This window comes from Rhipicephalus microplus, chromosome 1 (assembly GCF_043290135.1).
Source record: "Rhipicephalus microplus isolate Deutch F79 chromosome 1, USDA_Rmic, whole genome shotgun sequence".
Classification (NCBI taxonomy): domain Eukaryota; kingdom Metazoa; phylum Arthropoda; class Arachnida; order Ixodida; family Ixodidae; genus Rhipicephalus; species Rhipicephalus microplus.
Window position 1 is genome coordinate 28,856,109 of NC_134700.1, and position 18,233 is coordinate 28,874,341.

Genomic DNA, 18,233 nt, shown 5'->3' on the forward strand with positions numbered 1-18,233 from the left:
ACATTAAATTCATTCTCAGTTGTAGCTGTATGTTTATAAGTACACCCGAATGATTATAACAGGATATTGCCTTCTGATTTCGCGATACTACTTATGTTCCAAGGAACATTCAAACACTCAATAATTAAGAAATAAGATCACTTTTTTTGCAGGGCTGCAGTACGCCGGTGGCCACTTGCGTGAGCTGCGGCGTGCCTTGCGCAACCCTGCTGCGCACCTGGGCCTCCTGTTTGACCAGGGCTCTAAGAGGGTGCGACGTGCCGTGGGCCTGGGTTCGGCCGCACCCACCTTGCAGCAGCATGTGCACACTCGTCTCGCTGGCCCAACTGCACTTGTGTCACGCTGTATCGAGCTGTGTGGGGGCGCTGTCGAGCATCTCCTCATCAAGTACGGCCGTAACATCATTGGTAAGGTGACATCCTTTGTAAGTTCCACTGGATACAGTGCAGCAGCATTTTCATTGCATGCTGATCCTCTATCGACTCTCCTTTCAAATAAACACCTAATTGAAGGACACGTGCATTGTATTTTTTCCCAACAGGGTACTGACACACAAAACTTGGCCTGGCAATTTTTGCTGCAATACAGTGCCATAAATACCTGCGTATAGCACAAATGCGAGTATACAATGAAGTCTCATTTGGACGAACTCTGTTAGAACAAATTCTTGTGAAGACAAACAATATGAGAATGTTTCTTTAATTTCCCATAGGCTCAATGCAAAAAAAATCTGCTAAAGATAAGCCATGTAACAAGCCTTTTCTGGACAAATTCTCGCAAGGACCCACAACAATAGGGATTCTACGCAATGAACATTATAGTCTTGGCGAGGCCGTCAGGCAAACAAAATGATGCAAAATGAAAAAAAAGAACATTTTCTGGCGCAGAAACTCAAAGAAAATCGAAAGCAAATGTCAACATGGAGGGAGAAAGCGAGATAGATGGAAAAAAAAGATCAGTGCATACAATGAAATTTTGGTACAATGAATCTCAAGGGACTGCTAAAAATGATTGTTTGTTCTGAAAAGTCGTCGTGATAGAATTAAAAGTTAGCGCAAAAAATCGTAAACGCAAACACATGAGTAACTTACCTGTGCTGTGTATACATTTGCGATTGGGTTATGCTCTAACGAGCGTGAAAAAAACAAGCAAACACAAAAAAAATGAAACCAGTGCACGTTTATTTCACAAAGAGCGCGATCTATGCTATCCTAATGTGGGTGTTATGAGTAAAAGGCCACGAGGCACGTGCCAGGTGCTGGAATGCGGCACCCGTGCGCAAGACCGCCGACAGCACAGACGTGCCATGTTCACGTATGAGATTGGTCAGAAAAAAGCTTGTGATACACGACCAGGTCTGTGATGGAAAATAACGGGTTGATAGCTGGCACTGCCGTGGGGCTTTGAGCTGTGAAGACGTGTGGAACCAGCGTTGCTACACTGACGGGAGAAGCCTAGCCACCCGGTTGTGAAGGATGCCGGTATGAAAGGCCCGGGAAGTGGCCGTTGGCCTCGGAAGTGCTTCCGAGTGATACTGCAGGAACTTGCTGCACCCTTGCACAGCAGTTCCTGGTGGACTTGCAGCTATCCCACTTCGCGCTGAAACGGCAGCAGCCCACACCAGTCAGCAGAGTGTACCCGTGAGCAAGAGTTCCTGACGAGTAAGCGTAGCCCAGCGAAGCTGAAGATGATGACGAAGATTGGGACACCGGCAATGAAGACTAGCAGCTCGTCCAGCAATGTCTTCCAGGACAACTTCAACGACGGCACCTCTTCGTCGTAGTTTTGAGGTTGGCATCTGAAGAGTAAGAATGTTCAACTATTGCGGGAGCGCATAAAAGTAGTCTCTGAGCCGCCATCTTAGGTAGAAAAAAAGCTTAGGATTGAACTTGACTTGGATCAGTGTCAGTAATAATGTCACTGGATTGCCGATTATTCTGTTCATGTTTCTTTATTTAGTCAAGTTTGAAGTTAGATTACTGTTCGCCATTTTGTGTAGTAATAAAATGGGTGTGCCTTGTTAGCGCCGCCTCGCGTCTCTCTCTCAGTGCAGTCTCTTGCCAGTACTCCCGAGCTAAAATAGTCACAGTGGGCAGCTCGACTGCTGAAAGACTAACTCTTAAGCGTGTGCATCCTTCTCGTGCACTGTGCCAACATCATCTTCGCTCTTGTTGCCGTTTTCTTATCACAACCAATCTTATTGGTCTTATCGCTCATCAGCTAAGCTCACGTGCATGCTTTGTCGTCGCACTGTGCGCAGTGTTTGAGCGTCAGTGATGCATGCACGAGTAATCATCGGCGACTTCATGCTATAGATCAGTGGTTTCACATTTTTCTCTATGTCATAGCATTCCTTTCGTGCTGCTTAGGGAGCTAATCGTGAATGTGCAACCACCAACTTAAAGGTTAAAAAACAGCCGTTTAACAAGCGTGTGGGTAAAGCTGGGGAGTTATTCTCGTGGTGTTAAATTCATAGACATGTCCAATTTGCCAGAGCGCATTAATGTTACACACACACACAAAAAAAAATGGTGAGTTGTGACGTCATAGCGCACCTTACCAAGCCGGCGCACCGAACCTGCTAGCACAATACCAGAGCAAAAAAAAAAAAAAAAACTAAGTGAGTTAATTGTATAGTAACAGAACAAACTTGAGAAGTCTGCACGTGCGGAAGAATGTGTTGAGATATTTGAAGAGCGATGCAAAGAATGCGTACAGACCTTTCAGGGGCGTCAGGCGGGTGGCCGCTTTAAACCTAATTCAAAGGCTAACATGATTAGAGTTCATGCACGGCCTCAGAGATGTGCGTCTAAATTCAGGTCCCTGGGCCCAGCATTTGTTCTGGCGAAACGCATTCCATCTTTCTCATTTGTGTGGAGAGTTGTGAAAGTTGCACGTTGTCAAAATGATGTTGCAGAAGTAAGATAGGAAACAGGTGGTGCACTCCAGCCAATTAGGGGAGGCGGAATTGGACATGTACACAAATTGGACACCGCGTGAATAGCTCCCCTGGCCGATGAAAACAAACTCAAGCCTGACGTAAAAAACAAGTACCTGGCAATGATGATGCCGATAAAGCCATCGCACATTTAAATTCGTGACTGCAGAAAACGCTCCGCATGCTGTCAACACTGGTCAAAAAAACAAAGATAACTGTGCTTAGCGAGGTCAACATAACGCTTTTGCTCGGCACTTTGCTGTTTCTTGATTGTGGCGTCGGATTGCGTTGCTTCATCAATGGCGAAATTTGGCTGGCTGCGGACCGCTTCATTCTCATCAGCATAAGGGACTTCACTCGCCAAACAGCGGAAATTGTGGTGCTGTGTGTGCACATATATATCCTCTTTGGCGAACCGCATCACATTTACTTCAAGTTGAAGAACCTGTCTAGCGAGCTTGATGTGAAGGAGGCAACTGTTCATGTGTTGCGGACCTCTCCAAAAAGTAGTAGCGCTTTTGCGTTGCATGGTTACACTGCTACAGGCAAGGCGTTAACAGTTTTCGAGGTAACTACGCTGCGACTTGTGCTTTCGGTTGCATTTATCCCATCGAGTTCCGTTCTCGTGTCAAAAGCTAAATACGCATGCCATTACTATTATTATAGAACAGAGCTATAGCTAGGCTAGAGTATTTTGAAATAAAGCAAATCATAGTCTGGATTGTAGTAGAAGTACTCATCTTTCTCGTTCACGACACTCCTACTTCTAAATTCACATATAAACCCCAAAAATGTGGATGAAGGGAAGGCCGCTGTGGTAGCTTAGTGGTTAGAGCATCGAACGCGTTATTCGAAGGTCGTAGGTTCGATTCCTGCTCACGGCTGGTTATTTTTTCATCCACTTTTCTTTCTTCTTATCTACATTCCATTGGCTCTAATAACTTCCCCTGTACATTCCTTGGCATTACTGTCTGTTAGATCTCATTATTATTGTGTCAAAACACGGAAAAACGAGCCCTTAGGTATACACTTCTTTCCCTTATATATATATATATATATATATATATATATATATATATATATATATATACACACACACACACACACACACGAACATTCATACACGCGCATGCTACGCCTGCGCAGTCCTCCCGCAAGCGTTTAAGGGCGTGTACACAGTGGAAATCAAAAATGTTAGGAAGGGGGGGAGATTACAGCAGCTTAATTTGAGAATGGGTTAAACTACGGCTTGCACACAAAATAAGCATGCCGTATTTTTCGGTGTATAAGTCGCGGTTTTTTTCTGAATTTTTCGTGGGTGCGTCTTATACAACGATGCGACTTATATACATTCAAAATCGAGTTGGATGCCACGGCTTGGGTGGCGCTGTTTACGTCAAGCAGAGGTTATCTGATTGGTGGCTAAAGTCAAGGCACGAGTGAAAATTAAACCCTTCACTGCGAAGTACGAATCCTCAACTTCATTATTTAAAGGGAAAAAAAAGATAAATGTAATGATTAGTTCACTAAGTATTAGGGCTAGGTGGCGTTAGCCGCCGCCCGATCTAAAGGGTACAGCCACATCCATCCATCTATCCATCAAAATGGCGTCTACGGCGCTTCACCGCTACCTTTTTCCTTCCTCCGCGGCCTTCTGCGATGCACAGAAACCACATTTAAAAAGAAAGTAAGATTAACGGTAAGTTAACATCCTAAAGGTAACGCAGCTATGTAGTTTTGCACAAAAAAAATAATCAGAGGGGTGAAAATGTGGAGGTATTTTTAAATTATAAATTATGAAAAGCAAGTTTGGATTTCAGAGCCACTTCCTTTACCGTCACTTCTGTCCGCCATAACATCTTCATTGCACTCGCTGTGTCTGAAGAGGTTCTTTAACGGGGAAAGTGAAGAGAAAAGCGCGAAGCTGTTACCGTCTTTCAAGCGAAGTCACCGACACGGCTCCGCGCGGGGGAAGGGGAGAGGGAGGTAAGGTTGAGGAGGAAAGGATAGGAGAGAGAGAACACAGAGGGCGGTCTTGGACGCAGCCCGCGCTGCCCCCGGGAAGGGGAAAGCAGTCAGGCGAGCCGGGACGAAGAGGGAACAGGAGAACCACGCGGCAAGAGTGAGAGGAGGTGGGCGTTACCCGCAGTGTAAATAAACACAGACACGTGGTTGCGGGGCGCGCGATGAGGGCGAAGCCACAGAGGAGGTGGGCGTGGCCCGGCACGTAAACAAACACGGCCACGTGCGTGCGGGCCACGCTAGAGGCGCGCGATGAGAGCAGCGTCGCCGAAGAACTCGAGTAGGGCCTCGAAGGCCCGCATGAGGCTCGAGCGGGGGGCCTGGGGAAACCGGAGGTGGTCGAGGCTCACGTGTGGAAGTCCCAGACGACCGTAGGCGTCGAAGAGCCGCCGGCGTTGTTCCGTGTAGCCTGGGCAGTGTAGCAGGATGTGCTCGGTGGTCTCCTCTGCCGGGCATTCGGCACACGAAGGGCTCCCGCTGCTGGTGAATCGAAACTGCCTTGCAGCGGTGCGGGAATAGTCGGTGCGAAGCCGAAGCAGGAAGGCCCGGGCACGTCTGCTGATGCCGGTCCGCGGCAGCGGTCGTGGGGGGAATCCTGCAGCCACACGTGAGTCCGGGTGTAAAGCGCGCACATGGCGCGCAATACGAAGATGCGCAACATCGCTCGCGCAGATGAACGTCGAAATGGGTGTGCTGGGGTGGTGAGCTTCCTTGGCGAGTGCGTCCGCTGTCTCGTTTCCAGGTAGTCCAACATGAGACGGCACCCACTGGAACACAACATCACAACCATTCCGAGAGATCACCGCGAACTTCTGCGCGAGGCGTTGCGCAACGGGGGCGCCACGTTCCCCCCGAGCAAGTGTGAGGAGGGCGGCGCGAGAGTCACACACCACTGCTGCCGACTGGGGCAGGAAGTCAACAAGTTGATCTGCCGCGAGATCAAGCGCGGCAAGTTCAGCAGCAGTGGAAGAGGCACTCAGGGGAAGGCGGCACTTCACACGGATGCCAAGGGATGGGGCGAAACAAGCGGCTGCCGCTGAACCGTCTGCTGCGACTGAGCCGTCGGTGTACAGCAGGACTCGGCCGGCGAGCCGCTCCTCTATCGTCTCGACAGCCTCCTGGTGGAGGGCAGACCAAGGCGTGTGCTTTTTTGATCTGATGCGAGGGATGGTGGTGTTGATCTCGAGACCAGGATCTTGGTGCGGCGGGATCAGGATCAAGCCGCAGTAAGGCGGGTCGGGCACGAGCGCAGCGTACTCCATGGCGCGCTGACCCATGCCCGAGTGGGGACGATCAAGGAGTCGTCCAGCCAGGCGTCGTCCCTCGGACGTGAGGTACATGCGGTGTATGTGGCGCAACGCACTGCCTCTCGCCCGAAGTGAGAGGGACGTCTCGCCAGCCTCCGCCAGGGTGGGGCCGATCGGCGACGTGCGCGGCAGGCCATACAGGCGGCGTACCACGCCACGGTGGAGGTTGTCCAGCGCGGCCCATTGCACAGGTCGTAGTGCGACGAGCGGGACGGCATAGAGAACCCTGGCAGACGCTACCGCGTTGAAAAAACGCAGTGCGATGTCCGGGGAGCAGCCCCCGCCATTGGCAAGAATGCGGGAGGCCATGCCGCCAATCCTCCGTGTGTCGCTGCGGATGGACGCCAGTGCGGGGCTCCAGTTAAGCCGGTGGTCAATTGTGAGGCCAAGATAGCGCACTTTGCGCCTCCACGGGAGTCGGTGGCCGCGAAGGACGTGCTGCGCACTGACGAAGCACTTCGTTCCCTCCGGGTGGACGCGCATGGCCTGCGTCTTGGCGGCTGAGAGCTGGAGACCAATGCCTGTGACGAAACCGTCCACTGCGTCAATGGCAGCTTGTAGTCCCCGGCGAACTTGTTGACCACGAAGGGTGGGGCCACTGGTGAAGAGTGCGATGTCGTCCGCATAAACCGCCGCGCGCACATCGTAAGCAGTGGCTCGCGGGATGTGGTCGATGAGGCGTGCGAGAGCTGCATTGAAGAGAAAAGGGCTCAGCACACTGCCCTGCGGAACACCCGCTGACACCGCCCGAGGTCTGCTGAGTTCGCCGGCGACGCGCACACGGAAAGATCGACCACTGAGGAATGCCTCAACGTATCGGAGCATGTTCGCGCACACACGCATCTCACGAAGGGCGTTGAGGATGGTGTTGTGTGGGAGCGAGTCAAACGCACTCTTTACGTCGAAAAGCACGAGGTATCCCGCCTCCCCACGGTGTTTGGCTTCCTCAAGAAGGCTCACGACGTCCGAGATCGAGTCCGCTGTCGCTTGATGTGCTCTGAAACCGGACTGTTCAGCTGCGAGGAAATCCAGAGCAGAAGCGATCCATTGCAGGCGCCGGAGCGCCATAGCTTCGAATGTTTTCCCCACGGCCGAAGTGAGCGAAACCGGTCGGTAGGATGAAGGCTCGGACTCCGGCTTCCCTTTCTTGTGGATGGGAAGCACTATGGATTCTCCCCACGAGGCTGGTAGCGCCCCCGTGCGCCAGATGACGTTGTAGGAGTCAAGCAGTTTCCGAGACTGGGTGGCATCCAAGTTTCGGAGCATCTGATATGTGACGCCATCACCGCCCGGCGCCGAGCGGCGCCCCCGAGAGTCGAGGACATCGCGAAGCTCCCGGATGCTGAAGTCGGCTGTGCACAGCTCGCCGATCGCTTCCACAATAGCTGGTGTGGGGAAGAAGCGAAAGGGCGCAAAGAGTTCAGGCCGTGCATGTGGCGGTAGCTCGGGCATGGTAGCAGCTGCACTGGCAGTGGGCGCACTCGCGAAAGTGTCAGCCAACAATTCGGCAAGTTGCGCGGTGCCGATTCCAAGCGTGACCGCGATGGAGAGCTCCGGATGCCGAGGCACACGGGGGCGGAGGAGGGCTCGGAACACGCGCCAGGCACGCCGTTGGTAGAGCGGGTCGTCGAAAGTGCGGCAGAGGCTGGACCAGCTGCGATTCCGTTGTTTGTGGGCGTGGCGTCGACAGACCGCGTCGATGCGGTTGTAAACAGTCCAGTCCTCTGCCTTGTCCGAACGTTCCGCTCTGCGCTGCGCCCGGCGGCGAGCTGCGCGCAGGTTTAGGAGCTTAATGTCGGGCACGGTCGTGCCCGACATTAAGCTCGGGGCCAGTTCACAGCTCGGGGAACGGGGCCAGTTCACAACACTGTACACATTGGTGCGCGGGGCGCCGGTATAAAAGGGCTCCACGAGGATCGGATAGTGATCCGAGCCCTCAGTGTCCGGCGCGCGACGCCACGAATAGTGGCAGTCGTCCGTGACGAGGGTGAGGTCAATCGCACTGCGCTTGACACCGGGACGCACGAAAGTGTGGCTGCCGTCGTTGAGGATGCGTAGGCCAGCGCGGAGGGCAGCATCCATTAAAGCGCGGCCACTGGCGTTTACACTCGCGCACCCCCACGCCGTGTGATGGGAGTTGAAATCCCCACACAACACAGCAGCACCTCCGAGGCGATCGGCGAGCCGCACAATGAAGTCGGCGTCCCACTCGCGCGACGAGTTAACATACACGCTCGCGACACAAGTGTCTGTCGTGCCCACACGTACCCTCACTGCCACACACTCGACGCCCGCACCGACGATGTCAGATACGTCGAGATGCACCTGGGGAAGGCGCGCGCGCACGTTGAGAGAGGCCCTTGCCAGGCCCTGTGGGTGCGCCGGGTTGTTGCAATGCGTGCTTAGGCACGCGCTGTTCTTGCAGCTCGTGGCCCCGTGGTAAGCCACATAGCCTGGTAAATTGAGGGCCCCATCACGAACTCGCGTCTCTTGCAGTGCCAGGACGTCGAGGTCGCGCTGGGGCAGTGAGCGGGTGAGCTCAGGGATACGGCAGCGGAGGGAACGCACGTTCCACTGGAAAATCCGCGGCCGCGGCTTCTTCGACGCACTATCCATGGTGTGTGAGATCGTGATGTGCGCGCAAAGCTGCGAGGCAGTAGTCGCGCGTCGCCGGGCTGCACACCGTGGTCTCCAGGAGTGCGCGAAGAGCCGCGGCCAGTGCCGTCATCACTGTATCCCTTGCGTCCTTTTGGGGAGGGGGGGGGACGTGTAGGCTGTGTGGCCGCGGGCGCCGGTGCTGTGGTGGCATTGCCCTTCAGGGCATCGCGGAAAGTGCAGCCAGGATGTGTGGCTGCCGTTGCTGCCGCTGAAGCCTCCCGTTGAAGCGAAGCTTTTGCTTGCTCGATGGCTTCGCGGCGCGTCAGCTTTCCGCCAGAGGAGGCGAGGAGAAAGGCTGCCTTTCGCTGCAGCTGCCATGAGTCGCACCGAGGTTCGTTGGCGGGGTGGGAGCCCTTGCAGTTGATGCAGCGGGGTCTTTCTGAGGGGCAGGGACCCTCTGAGTGTTTCCCGCCGCAACGGAGGCAGTGCCTGTCACGCGAGCACGTTGCAGTAGCGTGTCCAAACACACCGCAACGCGCACACTGCAGTGGACGCGGGAGGCGCGCCCGCACCGGCCTCCGTTGTTTGAAGAGCGAGAGCTCCGCCGGCACCACAGTTCCCTCAAAAGTGATGACAAGCGTGGAGCCGCGCCGCGCACATGAAAGGGTCTTTACCGCTCCGCTCCGGTAATGTTCGCGGCAATGATATCCAGGGGAATGTTTTCATCAACCCCAAACACCTCCCCAACACACGAGTTGAGGTCGAGCACCTTTGCCTTTACTCTGACATCAACGATGGTGGTGATCCCAAGGAGAGCACTGACATCAGAGTTGGGGGCGGTGTCGACAGCGACGAGATTGCGGCGGTGATTGACCCGCACCCTTTGTGTGGCTGGAAAACCGGCGAGGAAGGCAGAGATTGCGTCCCTCGATGCAGCCAGGAAGTGTGCCTTACGGCCGACCGGTCTGAAAATGATCGTCTGGCCGATGGCGTCACCAGCAGGCTGCAGTGGTGATTGCCCAATAGGGGCGCTGATCTCCGCCGCGGCCTGAGAGGAAACCGGCTGTGGCGCTGGCTTCCGCTTTGTCGTCGGCTTCCCCTTCCCTTTCCCTCTTGTCTGTGGCAGAGAGGAGTCCATGGGCGCGCACAGGGTTATCTTGCTGGGGGCCTCTGTGGTTGGAAGAGGGGGAAAGCTGGCAAAGACCGCCTGGAGGGAGGAGGAGCCTCCGGATGTGTAGGGAAGTGGCACCTCCTCTCTTAGTGGCCGGCTCTGTTCCTTTGGGGGACCCGCCGGGAGAGGGAGGGGGTTGTTGGCCTGAGGGGAGGACGGGGGGAGACAAGCAGTTGACCCACGCTCGCCTCGGGAGAGAGTTGTAGCATATGCGCCACTCTCTCCAGTGACGTCAGGACTGGGGAGGACTGGTTGGGAGGGGAAACCAGTTTGCGGCTGCATGGAGGGATCGCGGGCTGGGTTGGTGCCGGCGGCTGCAGCAGACGACGCTCCCTGCTCAGGCTGTTCCAAGCTCACGACACTGTCGCTTTCCGGGCTCGGGGAGGTGGCCGGGTGTCTCGTGCTCCCAGGAGGAGGAGGAAGACGAAGACGTCGTGGGAGAGGAGGAACTGGCGCCACTGGATTCCTCGTTGCTGGGCGGTGACTGCGACAAAAACTCGTCCGTCTGCGTGGCCGTAGAAATGGCGGCTGGCTTGGCAATGGCCGCCGCTCGGCCTCCCCGGTTTCTTTGTGTAGCAGCCGGCCTCTTGGGCGGTTGCTGGCGCCGTGGATGTGGTCGAGTCTGTGGCCTGGACGTAGGTGTCTCCTCCGGTTTCTCCTTGGAGTAGGAGCCTTTGCGGGCCAGTCGGCGGCGGGCCCTGGTGAGTCGCAGGCTGGCCGCTTTGACGGTTGGGCTGGGGCCACATGTTTGTGGCGTGGAGTCCACGTGGTTGGCGGCTTCGTTGAGGTCTGAGAGGAGAGCCTCGGCCTTGTGCGATGGCTCGTTGTCGCCGTCGGCCATGATAAGTGGCGACAGACCTCAAATGAGGTTGGAAAGGAAGAAAAAAAAAAACAAAAAAGGGGGGGAGATAAGAAAACAAAGAGTTAAAGCTACATAATGCTCTGCCCCCTTAGAGCCCTGAGAAGGGCTACGCTCGAGAGCGCGATCGTGGGAGCAGAACAAAAGAAAAAAAAAAAAGGAGGACACGGGCATGTCAATTACTTTATTTAAAACAAAAGACTTGAAGGAGCGACGAAAAACCACGTCCGCTCCCTCCGAAAGCCATCGACCGACTCGCACTCGCTGTGTCGCTGTTGCTGCGCGCGTCTCGTGTGTTGTGTTGTGCGTCGTAGCATAGAGCCGGTAGCGCCGTAGAACCTCGCGAACCATGGCGCCGCTTGGAAAGCAAAGTCGGCGAAGCTATGACGCCAAGTTCAAGCTGCGCGCTGTTGAATTTGCCGAAAACCACGGGAACAGAGAAGCAGGGAGGCAATTCGATGTCAGTGAAAAAATAATCCGTGACTAGCGCAAGGCCCACAACGTCCTCCGGACGATGAAGTCGACAAAGAAGGCCAACCGCGGCAAGAAGACGCGCTGGCCGGACCTCGAGCGTAGCCTGCGCACGTGGGTACTGCAACAACGAGCCGAAGGAAGAGGGCTGTCAACAGTGCAGCTGCGCCTGAAGGCGAAGGCTCTGGCAGCGGAGAGCAATGTTATGGGATTCAATCAATGGTGGTCCGTCGTGGTGTTTCCGCTTTATGCGACGGAATCAGCTGGTTATGAGAGCCCGGACGACAGTGTGCCAGAAGCTGCCCGACGACTTTCAGGCGCAACTGGACAACTTCAGCTCATTCGTGAGGGAGGAAGTTGCGAAGAAGAATGTCAGCGCGAGCCACATCGTTAACATGAATGAAGTGCCGCTGACATTCGACATCCCGCTTGGGAGAAGCATCGCCGAAAAAGGCCAGAAAACTGTCACGGTGAGGACAACAGGCCACGAGAAGTCCCACTTCACCGTTATGCTCGCCTGCTGCGCGGACAGCACAAAGCTGCCTCCCATGCTAATATTTAAGCGGAAAACCTTGCCGAAGGATAATTTCCCTCCTACAGTGGTGATTCAGGCGAACACAAAAGGTTGGATGCACGAGGGAATGATGAGTGTGTGGCTTGACCGCTGTTTTTCCCGTCGACCACACGGATTCTTCCACGTGAAGCCAGGAATGCTGGTAATGGACAGTATGCGGGCGCATATCACCGATATTGTCAAGAAAAAGATCAGTTCAAAGAACTGTATGCCAGTGATTATTCCCGGCGGCATGACGAAAATGCTTCAGCCGCTTGACATTTCTGTCAACCGCAGCTTCAAGGCAGTTCTGCTACGTTCGTGAGAAACGTGGATGTCGGAGGGAGAACACAGCTTTACAAAAACGGGGCGCATGAGACGCGCAGAGTTCGGTGAAGTGGCGAAATGGGTGAGTGACGCTTGGGAGTCAATTTCTGCGAAGACCATTGTGGCGGGCTTTTGCAAGGCCGGTTTGATCCCCTGCGCGGCCGATGGCGACGTTGAAGAGCCCGATTCGAGCGAGTCGGAGGACGACAGTGATGTGCCAGCAGTACTGCAACCAGAAGTAGCTGCATTGTTCGTGAGCGACTCGGAGGAAGACGACTTCGATGGCTTTGAATAAACATCACCAAGCTATCAGAATAATAAAGGTACTTCTGAAAGTATTGTTTTTATGTGTGTTTAAAAGCGCTCGCACGCGTGACTGCCGATAGCTAGAAACGTGCAAAAGCGTTGGCCGTCGCAAGCATGCATTTTTGCAATGCATTGTCACGACGAGATACTTAAATGTCGGTGGTCGAATGAGCAAGTGCGTCTTCTACACTGGTGCGACTTATGCACCGGTGCGACTTATATACGTTTTTTTTTCAGAAAAACTGCTATTTTGAGGGGAGTGCGACTGATACAAGGGTGCGACCTATAAACCGGAAAATACGGTATGCGAAAAACAGTCACACACGTAACGCAACAAATTTCCTGATGCGCTTGTTTATATAAACGAAACTACGTATACTGTATGTATAGTGAAGCCCGAATATTCATATGAATGCACGCAAGCTGTACAGGATAGAACAAAATTGATAAATTACCGGGAAAATTTGTTATAACGATGTCATTATATAGAGGTTCGCTACGAAAATTCGGAATATAAATGCGCCAATTGAGCAGAAGGGGGACTGAAGGCAGAGCTAACCCAAAACACTTATTTTACAGTAAAGAACTGCATTATTATTCTGACGAAAATTATATGGACAATCTCGGAGGGTTTTTGCCGTCGCCGCCATGTTTCGCAATAAGTACAAATTGAAAACATGCCCCCGCGCCTCGTACCTTCCACGAGCAAGTAAAAGCGCCTGAGTGCTGCTGAAGCAGAGCTCAAATGAGTCGGCCCATCTCTATCCTCTGGAAAGTGCATAAGATAAAATCTCTCGCGTGTTAGAACAGCCATCGAATGCTGACACAGAAAGTAAACCACCCGTCTTGAACAAGCATGAAACAACGCTGGAAGGGGGGATATCTTTATTATCAATAATGAACTTATATTTTAAGGGCGGTCCCAATCGCTGGCGCGCTTGCTATCTCAGCGATTATCAGTGCCGTTTTAACGCAAAGGGACTGTGTAAAAAGAGCGCTTCTCTGTGGAGTAGCCGTATTTGCTCACACGAGCGTTTTGTGGGAGTTCAATGATATCGAATCCAAAAAAGTTGGCTGTCTGCCTTACTTCCTTTTAACATTACTCTTTTTTGCTATCGCGTTCATTTCATTCAACGCGTCGTCGTGTCAGAAGAACTAATTGGTTAATCTCGAAAGCTACCAGCCTGCAAACTCGCGGCGCAAGATGGAAGTGCAGGACATGTCGACCTTCGGAGAGTTTTCATCAGCGCCTCATCCGACATCCCATTGGTGGTGACGACAGCGTTGTTCGAAATTAAGAAAAGTCAGTTTCGCCGCAAGGATGAAGCAAAGAATGCGATAGCAACAACTTGGAATATAATGCTGAGAACCGCAAGCAAATCAAAACGTGCAGTGCATTGCTCACGCACAAATGACAAACGAAAACAACATATACACAGGTCGAGAGCGAAATAATAATGTTTCACCAGTTGTTACTTCACTGTGTTTGAAAAGCGCACTCTTCGCAAACGGCGCCTGTCCAGCGAGTGAAGTGGTCTTTGTGCGCCCGGCAACTAAACGCAATCGTTCCAGTCAAAGTTGAAGGCACGCAATTCTCACCATCAAAGGATAAGCGCACACAAGCACCCAACCCCCCCTCCCACCGTTGGCGGAACAAAGTACGCGTGGAAGATAAGCGCGGGTCGGCACATCCTAACAAGCCTGGCGCCGAGCGCCAGTGCCTTTTTTTGTTCTTGACTTTTCATATGTGTTGAGTGGCGTGATTGCGCCTCGCTGCCTGATCCCTTCCACGTGGCCCGTAGCGGCGGCGCTGTAGTCGAATATTACTGAGAGAGCCGCGTGCAGAAACTGCTATGTGCTTCAGCTGCTCCGTCGCGCTTTCTTGGTGCAAGTTTCTTCGTACCTGCCCATTATTTATGTCTAGCACATGATTCCCTAGCCCTTGAAGTATGACACGCCAATATACTGAATTTGAGCTCCATAAAAGCCCATGTGAGAGATCAAAAAAAAAAATTCAGGAAGTGTGTGTCTTATACTGATTTCTTCTGTCTTGACTCTATCTTCGTTGGTTAGGCGTCTACAATATACAGAATAACTGAGCCAAATTATTGGAAGTTAGCTGCGCTCAGAAAGCTGTGATATTTGAAAAAAATACCGTTTCAAACGCACGCAGAACCAGGAGGCCATTAGTAGAGAGGGGAGAGGAAGAGAAGCTGAATCCCCAATACCACAAAAGTTTTTTTTAATTTAACTTTTTAGGGTATACTAAATCATTTACACACATTCACAGCGACCACCGATTGCCAAAGTTAGTTGTTCTGATGCACTCCCCCCCCCCCACCCCCCTATAAAAAAAGAATTCTGGGTGCTAGCCTTGCACCGAAATTTTACAGTCAGTGAAGCTGAATATAGCGGGTCTCTCTACAAATGCGCACTATAAAATTCACCTTATCGGCAGTATGACGTTCTAACACTAGTTCAAGTCTTATGTTGTCGGACGAGAAATGCACCGCCTAAAAATAGTAGCTGTGCTAAGGGGCATTACATGTTAGTGTGTGTGTGTGTGTGTGCACGTGCGTGCATGTGTGTGCGTGCGTACATGTGCGTTAATTGTGTACATATACAAGTTAAATTTCTCGGAACAATATGCACCACTACCTCCTTATACTTTTGACAATAATAGAACTAAACTTATAATACAAAATATTATCATAAATTTGCTGGCTTGCAATGGCATTACACCAATAGATTATTTGAAAAGCAGCACAGTATAAGCTTTTGATACAAAATGAGAACTGGTTACAATGAATTTATGCAGTGCAACGAGCAAGGTTGTGCAATAACACAGGTTATTATTCGAGAAACGTTAGCCGCAAGAAGCTGGTACAGGCAGGAACCCGGCAAGCATGAGCCACACACGAACGTCAATGTCTTCTTTCTTGCTGGCACAGAGCTGGCGCCACTATGCTTTGGTACAGTTATTCCCCGCGCAAAAAGGAGCCGACCTGGCGACCTAGGGAAATGACACAACAAGGGGTCATAGCAACGGTTGGAGGCGTGTTACGTGTACTGTTCCATGCCATGTACATCAGGTGTCACATGCTATTCTGATTGCTGAGGTATGTTGCCGGAATGCTGAGCATCATTAAAATAGAATCCATGGCGACGACAGTAGCGCGCGACATGTCCTGGATTACCGAAGTTGTTGCAGACGGGCCGGTTATCCGGAGTACGCCAAGAGTTTACAGGTGCCCGAGGTGGTGGAAAGGGCCGATTTACCGGATAAACCGAAACTGGTGACCTGTAGTAGTTGGTGGCTGGACCGTATGGAGGGAGTGGCGGTTGGGTAGGAGGTCGGCGGACGACTTCGGCATAAGTCAGCGGTGCAGCAACTGATATTGGGGACGCGGGTGAAGGAAGAGCCTCGGCAACTTGCGTCTGAATAGCACGGCGAAGTGAGTGGTCCAGTGCTGTGGGGGTCTCGTTGATGGTGGCGACAAGAGAGAGCTGTCTAGCAACTTCCTCTCGAATGTACTGTCGAATTTGAGGCATTAACACGCTGTAGTCGGGGCCACTGCTTTTGCACTCCAAAGCCGAAATATCAGCTGTTTGCGTATTAGCACGACGTGTAGAAATTCGTTGCTTGCGTAGCTCATCGAAACTTTGACATAGCTGAATCACAGCCGTGGCAGTCTGTGGGTCTTTGGCCACAAGCATATGAAAAGCGTCGTCATCAATACCTTTCAATATATTCTTTATTTTTTCAGCCTCCGTCATTCTCACATCAACTCGCCTACAGAGGCTGATCACATCCTCAATGTAGCTTGTGAAGCTCTCACCATTTTGCTGAGATGGTCCCCGCAGGCCCAGCTCAGCAAAAAGCTTGCGCATGGCTGGACGACCGAAAAATGAAGTCACGGCCTTTTTGAAAAACGACCAGGTGGGGATGTCGGCTTGAAGGTTGGTGAACCATAGGTTGGCCGAATCCGTCAAGTAGAAGATGACGTGAGTCAGCTTCGCAGGGTCATCCCATTTGTTAATTGCGCTGGCACGCTCGTACTCTGCCAGCCAGTCCTCAACATCTTGATCTTCAGTGCCGTTGTATACTGGTGGGTCACGCAGACGAAGTACACCAGGGCACATGACAGGCGGCAGCGTGGAAGAGGCTTCTGGGGGATTGACGCGCTCGGTGATCGCGTACTGAGATGGTAGCTTACGGTTGCGAAGCTCCAGGACGTTACCCAGCACATTTTTGCCAAATGCAATGAGCAAGGTTGCGTAAAAACACAGGTTATTTTTCGAGAAACGTTAGCCGCAACAAGCTGGTACAGGCAGGAACCCGGCAAACACGAGCCACACACGAACGTCAACGTGTTCTTTCACGCTGGCATAGAGCTGGCGCCACTATGCTCCGGTACAACAGATTAACAGATAGGCTATATATACAATTAGCACTTTTTAATATGTTTGTGTGTTGTTTTTAATATGATCACAATGTAATAAGCCCTTCAGAAAGCAATAATTATTGTCTTCTGCAAAACTGGCATGATAAAACTGAGTTGTCACCGATATAAATGTGGTAACAGCGTCACTTATACTCCGGTTTCTCGTGAAACGATTGAGCACGTGTAGGCTCATGTGAAAAACACTGTGCTCTGCATATCGTACAGATTGCCCACAAAATGAGCGTATGATTTAATCGCAGTTTTGATACTTCTCGTCTATTTGTAGTTCGCCAGTAGCCACCTATGATGTAACGCAGCTCAAAGCGTTGCCTGAATGAGAAGCTGGGCGAATCCATGCAAATTCAGATTGACTTTGCTTTGTTTTTGTGTGTCGGCAGGTTCTTGAAACCGTGAATTTATCGACGCAACTTCGGCGTGCCTGCATATTCACTCGTGCAGCATGGCACATAGCAGCCGTGCATACACTGATAAAGGCTCAGAAACGCGTTAAACGCACTAAAAACGAGCAATTATGTGCCTTCACAGGCTACGACACGCGCCCTCCCAATGCCGATGCTTCTTACATGTTGAGTACCATGGGACAACAGCGCTGTTGCTACTGTCACCCACCGGAGCATCAGCCGAGATGCGGCGCGGCCGCCTCGTTCGTTCCACTGCCCCCTTCTTATACACTGTAACTATACAGCCACTGTTCAACAAGCATGGGCGCCGCCATTGCTTGATAGCGATGTCAGTGAGACTGTCCTGCTTTTGCTACTGGCTTATTTCAAGCCGCAGGTGATCCAAAGCCTAACTCAGTCGCTCATTTCACGGTTTCCTTCACTACAGTGTTCTAGAAGGGGGTAGTGGAATCAGGGAGAGTGCGCAGGTGTGACATCTGACTTAGACGCCGCGAGATGGCGCAACCAGTGCATGGGCCGTACCGAACGCAGAGCCTCGGCAATGCGGAGAAAGCCGTGTGCGCTTGGTGTTTCACCGAAAAAACGAAGCGCGGAGTTATTTAGCATGTTTTTAAAAACTTCCTCTGAGTTAAGACAAGCGCAGAGAAACCTGGACAGGGGAACGGTTTAAGCTAGCGTGAAAATAAAGCTGACCCAACAAGTGCAGCAAAAGGGTGCAGGACGATGCGGCCGATGGGTAAACTAAAGGCTCACGAGCACTGTAGAGGTAAAAATTCGAATGGTTAAATTGTCTATATCATTCGCGACTGACGAT

At 52.1% G+C, this 18,233-nt stretch overlaps 1 protein-coding gene across 6 annotated transcripts in view; it reads left to right on the forward strand.

Annotated features, from left to right (window-relative positions):
• The window catches only part of LOC119178100 (very long-chain specific acyl-CoA dehydrogenase, mitochondrial-like), a 236,796-nt gene that overhangs the window by 144,113 nt on the left and 74,450 nt on the right, over positions 1–18,233 (forward strand). For all 6 annotated transcript variants that reach the window (XR_012894667.1, XR_012894668.1, XM_075891514.1 and 3 more), the window contains one exon: positions 153–407. Coding sequence is in view for 4 of the 6 variants with exons in the window: in XM_075891514.1 (XP_075747629.1) it covers positions 153–407 (255 nt within the window). In the remaining 2 variants the exon portion in view is untranslated. The remainder of the gene's footprint in view (positions 1–152; positions 408–18,233) is intronic.